Here is a 5,921-nt window from a genome sequence, read left to right as displayed (position 1 = left end):
AAGAAACGCTGCACAATTCATCTGTTTCTTCATCCTTTTGGAGGTCATTAATGTTTGTGTTTGTTTGGGGGTTGCAGGCGATCTTTATTTCGAAGTTCTAGCATTTTGGATCATAATGAAGGAAGTGGTCCCATAGCCTTTGCCCACAAGAGAGTGACGCCATCTTTCACGCTCACCGCTGGGAGTCAGGCTCAGTGTACATCATATTTCATTGAGCCTGTACAGTGGATGGAATCTTCTTTGTTGGGTGTGATGGATGGCCAGGTGAGAACGCATTTTATTTTCTGCAATTTCATTGTATCATCTATATTTTGTTTCTTGCCCTCTCAACCATATTTTAACTGGTGTTTCATTCCATCATAAATATTTTCTTATGAAGATTATATCTTTCTAGTGCAGATAAGAATCTATCAAATAAACTAAGTAAAAATCCAGCCTATCTAAAGTAGTGAACCATGTTTGGTTGAGAACTGTTGGTCTATGTGAATTCCTTTTAAGGCTATTTATATTTTTTCAAATAGAAGACTAATGTAAGCTGATTAGAATGTATTTAACAAATTCAAATTTGGTAACAAGTAGGGCAAGTCGAAGATTTTAAGATTACATTTAAAGTTTCTTTCCTTCTTCTCTTTCTTCTTCTCTTACGTCTCCTCTCTCTTTTTTCCCTGATATTTCAATTCAGTATGTTTGCTAAGAGATTCATTTTCATTTCCTATTTATTCTTAAGACTGCAGCTCATGAGAGTATCCTGGCATGCCACATCTGTCCTTTAGGGTTACTTAATTTAAAGATATTCTTAATCTAAGATATAATTAATATAATCTAATTATATTAATACATATTATTATAGATAATATATATCTATTAATATAATCTAAGATATGATTAATAATGATAAAGGTTTATGGTTTGTATAAAAGTTTGTATAATGAAAATTTTATGAAACTCACTATATTTCACTTGAAGACTACAGTAACTGTACAAATAGGTAAAACATACATAGTCATGTTTTATATGTGAAGAAACTTAGTATCTTGCCTAGAAAGAGATACCCTATATTCAAACCCACGTTTTCAGACAATTCTGCTTATTGAGATATAAGTCACTTACTATATAATCTTACCCATTTACAGTGTACAGTTCAGTGGTTTTTAGAATAGTCACAGAATTCTTGCAACATCATTGTTTTCACCATTCCCAAAATAAGCGCTACACCCGTTAGCCATCACTTCCTGTTCTTGATGATATCATTTGCAGCAGTGGGGTTTTAATTTTGAAATCCACTTTATCTGTTTGTTTTTTTCTTTCTTTCTTTCTTTTGTGGCTTAATTAGCCTAGAAAACATATAAGATGGAGGCATTTTTGGCTCACTGCTCTTAATTAGCCTAGAAAACATATAAGATGGAGGCATTTTTGTGGAAGACTATATCACATTTGTGCATACTTCTTTGTACACTTACTTGAATTTTCCTGTAGACCTGAAAGTGGAATCCCTGGTTTGTGGTGTGTGTACGTCTTAAATATTGCTAATATTTTACCCTGACAATAAAAATGCTTATACAACTTGGCTTTTCACTAGCATTGAATGCATGTACCCATTTTCCGATACTCTTGGCATAGTGGATATTATAAAACTGGTAACGTTTTGTCAATCTGAGAGATGAAAAATATTCATCTTAAAATGTCATCATTTGAATTTCCGTGACTACTACTGAGGACCAATATTGTTATATACTTATCAGCTATTTACAGCTTTTCTGTACATTTCCTTTACATCCTTGGTCCATTTTTCTCTGGATTTTGCCTTTTTCTTATTGATTTATAGGAGCTCTTTATATAGTCGATGTTAATGATTCCTCTAATATATTGCAAATATTTCCTCCTGTCGCATATCTCAGCTTTGTGGTGTATTTTGTCATATTGAAATTTAAGATACTGGGGCACCTGGGTGACTCAGTGGGTTAAAGCCTCTGCCTTGGGCTAAGGTCATGATCCCAAAGGATCGAGATCCCTGGGATCGAGTCCTGCATCCGGCTGTCTGCTCCAGCTCTGCTGGGCTTCCCCCTCTCTCTGCCAGCCTCTCTGCCTACTTGTGATCTCCGTCTGTGAAATAAGTAAATAAAATCTTTAAAGAAAAAATTAAGTTACTTATGTAATCAAATTTGGTTTCTGAGTTTTATGTCCAGAGCTTTGTATCATTTAAGATTAAAAATAAGACTCCCTGACTCATTTCATGCACAAAATAACAAGCTAAATTTTAAAAAATAATGCTCTATATACATAAAATATAATTGACGTGCTCAGGGTTTTTTTTTTTTTTAATTAATCTATTTTACTTGAGTATCAGTTTGTTTTTAAAAAGCTGTGAATCAGGGATGTCTAGGTGGCTTAGTCGTTAAAAAGCCGTGAATCTGAGGCCTAACCTACATGCTGTCAGTCTCAATACTGATGTTGACATGAGACTCTTCACATACTTTCCTGTTCTTTAGTCATGATGATCTTAGCTTGAAATATTAAACTGCAGATTGATATAAAAGGCACACATGCCACTTCCTGAAATCTTGGGTCCTATCTCAACCTTTCTGCCCTCATACTGGGGCATGAAGACCAGATTAATCTGGTCTTTCTCCAGACTCCCAGGATACATGTTTCTTACACGATTATCATAGTCCACTATCTGTTATGGTAAATTGCCATTGCCTTTTACCTTGCTGATTCGATCATAAACGCCTGGAAGCTAGGAGCCATGTCTTAACCTGGTTTTTATTTTGTTTCATTTGTTTGTGTTACTAGGGAGAGAGGGGGAGGGGCAGAGGAAAGGGAGGAGAGATGCAGACTCCCTGCTGAGTACGGAGCCCAAGGTGCGGCTTGATTTCAGGACCCTGAGATCCTGACCTGAGCCTGAATCAAGAGTACGGTGCTTAACTGACTGTGTCTAACCTGTTTTTATATCTTCTATTGCCAGTAATAATTATTTGTCTTAGAAGTGAGTGAATGAAATAACACAGTTCCTTTATTTCAGCTTCTTTGCCCCAAATGCAATGCCAAGTTGGGTTCTTTCAATTGGTACGGTGAACAGTGCTCATGTGGTCGATGGATAACACCTGCTTTTCAAATACATAAGAATAGAGTGGATGAAATGAAGATGCTGCCAGTTTTGGGATCACAGACAAGAAAAACATGAACTTGTGACATTTTTGTTAGCTTGGAAAGAAATTTGCTGATACGTGCTTACTGTCATTTGTGGCAAATTGTTTAGTTTATAGGCCATGAGCATTTCATTTGATGTGACATGGAAACTGTACTCTGTTATTTGTTAGACTCCTACACTATTTAAGCAGAATACTTTATTTGCAAATCAAAACTTTTAATCATGTAAATTGTACTTTATTTGATATTAAAATTTTCTATAACGCATGTTCTTTGTTTCATTTATTTTCAAGAGTTCTGATTTTTGGAGTGTGTAGGTATGTGATATTAAGGTCGAGATAGACAAAATTATTTATAAAAATTGGAAATTATCATGTTTAAATAGATTTTTATTTCTAGAAATGTAAAGCAGATTTGTTTGGCCATAATTCAAAACTATTTCTCTTTCTTTAAAGGGACATTAGTAAATCTACATATGTCTGGGTTTTTCTTGGAAGTGTAGAAGGAAAGGCTATTAGTAAAACCTTGACTAAAATAAGCTTTTCCTGTTACTCTTTAGGAATCTCAATTATGTAAATTTTTAGAAAAGCATGTTTAAGATACATTTTGAAGTAATCTACTTAAAAATGTATTAATGTTAGGTATGTTTCTAATGATAAGGAAAATACATGTGGAATAACTATATGTCAGTTACTTTTTTAGCCTGATAGGTTGGAGAATTGGAAAAGGTACTGTGTCCATATTAGCTTTTTAACATCTCTCTGGAAACTGGAGTTTATTTTACTCATTACTAATAATTAGAATTGGACCTAATTAGATATTTGAACAATTACATGAAATCAGAATTAGCTAGTAAAGAGAAATATAGTCCATGTTCTTAAGCCGCTTTGCATATTTACATGTGAATATGTCTATATAAACACCAAAATGGGAGTAGTTTTAAATGCAAAAAGTGAAAATGAACCTCTTAAAAAATACCTAAATTTTATTTATTTATTTATTTTTACAGAGGGAGAGTGCTGGGGCCACTGGGGAGGTGGGAAGGGGCAGAGGGAGAGGAAGAGAGAATCAAAGCAAGCTCCACACCTGGCACGGGTCCCAGAGCCCAGTTCCCCAGAAGGATCTCATGACCCTGAGATCATGACCTGAGATTAACCAACTCTAAACGTCACGCTAAACTCTAAACTCACTCTAAACGTCCCTGCTCCGAGCATCACATGAAGACTGCATTGGGTTTTATAGTGGCTTTCTGTTTTTGGTAGTTCATTGAAGAAGGGAGTTTGAAAGTTGTTGTATACTGTTAACGATTGTCTGCCCATGTCCTGCCTGAAATACCACGATTGTTTATGAAAAGTATCTTTAATAAAGCTGGATACAGTTTGGCTTGGGGAAAAAAAAAAAAAAGCCACCCCTACCTAGTTTGTTTTTGAAATGTTGGGAGTGTTTTAGGTGGTTCTTGAGAACATCTTGGCATAGGGCCTGAAGCCTTTGGTAACTTCATAAAATGGTTTTTTTTATGAGAAAAAATTTCTCCATTTCTTTCTTAGCTTTTGTAATATGTGTTCACTTTGCTTCATAATGTACTCTACAAGCTTTTTGAAAACAGTTATGAATTGTGCCTTTTGTAGGTGCAAAACTGAGTAGCGAGAGTTTTGTATGGCTATCCACACTAGCATCTAACACAGAGAAAATTACATAGATTTTATCTGAATTTGCAATTCTCAATTCATTAAGTATTTACTGAGCACCTATTATGTGCAGATTCTAGGTGATGCAGTGAACAAACTAGAAAAAAAACCTCTCTTTTTTAAGATTTTATTCATTTATTCATGAGAGAAGGAGAGGCAAAGGCAGATGAAGGATCAGGGAGCTCAAAGGGGGACTTGATCCCACAACCCTGGGATCACAACCTAAGCCAAAGGCAGACACTTAACTGGCTAAGCCATCCAGGCACCCCCAAACCTGTCTTAACAATTTATATTCTGGCTGGGAGAGAGGGTACTTTTTTTTTTTTTTTTTTTTTAAAGATTTTGTTTATTTGAGAGAGAGTGCACCCAGCATGCACGTGTGCACAGGCATGTGGGGGGCAGGGGTGGTGAAGGACAGAGGGAGAAGCAGACTCTGCTGAGCAGGGAGCCCCATGTGGGCTCAATCCCAGGACCCTGGGATCATGACCCGAGCCAAAGGTGGATGCTTAACTGACTGAGCCACCCAGGTCCTCTGACAAGATTCCTTTTTTGAAAGATAATTGGTATTTGACAGTGGAAAATGAGTTTGGGGAAATTGACTTTTCTTTACGTAAATTTTGAAATTCTGTGAAACATCTACTAAGTAACAATTCCCAATTTAAACTCCATGAATATTTTACTTGGTAAATAGTAAATAGAAATGGTAAATAGAAAATCTATTATGAAGAAGAAACAAAATCTTTAAAAAACAAACAAGTGGAACCCTTTTTAATATTTAAGAACATCAATTTACAACAAATGGGTTTACATATTTGTCCAAAAGAGTGATATGAACTTTCATAGGTGGTGTTTCAGGTGCAGTTAAGATAGTACTGAAGTAGAAGTCTGCCTGGGCTCTGATCTTTCTGGCCCCACCTGTCTCTAGCTGCTGGGAAGGTCTTCTGCAAGCTGAGGGTCAGGCATCTCCTTCATGAAATGGAAGTAATGTATGTTCTACTGCTCCGCCCTCTTAGTAGGGTTGTTTTAAAGGTCATTTATATAAGCCTTAAATAAAACACTTGTATAAAAGGGAGATAATAATTA

General features: G+C 35.8%; 2 protein-coding genes across 2 annotated transcripts in view; both read left to right on the top strand.

Annotated features, from left to right (window-relative positions):
• LOC309850374 (dual specificity protein phosphatase 12-like) overlaps window positions 1-264 on the top strand; it is a 2,366-nt gene extending 2,102 nt beyond the window's left edge. Inside the window, exon 3 of the mRNA XM_082704223.1 lies at window positions 4-264. The gene's annotated coding sequence lies outside the window, so the exon portion shown is untranslated. The remainder of the gene's footprint in view (window positions 1-3) is intronic.
• Window positions 67-3,417, top strand: DUSP12 (dual specificity phosphatase 12; the record flags this gene model as incomplete). Its single annotated transcript, XM_082703059.1, has 2 exons — window positions 67-264; window positions 3,023-3,417. Coding segments are annotated over 2 exons (360 nt in total), but the record flags the coding sequence as incomplete, so codon positions are not given.
• Window positions 3,418-5,921: the final 2,504 nt, after the last annotated feature.

Source organism: Mustela nivalis (assembly GCF_964662115.1).
Source record: "Mustela nivalis genome assembly, chromosome: 16".
In the NCBI taxonomy this organism is placed as follows: Eukaryota; Metazoa; Chordata; class Mammalia; order Carnivora; family Mustelidae; genus Mustela; species Mustela nivalis.
The sequence above is the reverse complement of the archived record's forward strand: the minus strand, read 5'-3'. Positions and strand labels throughout refer to the sequence as shown.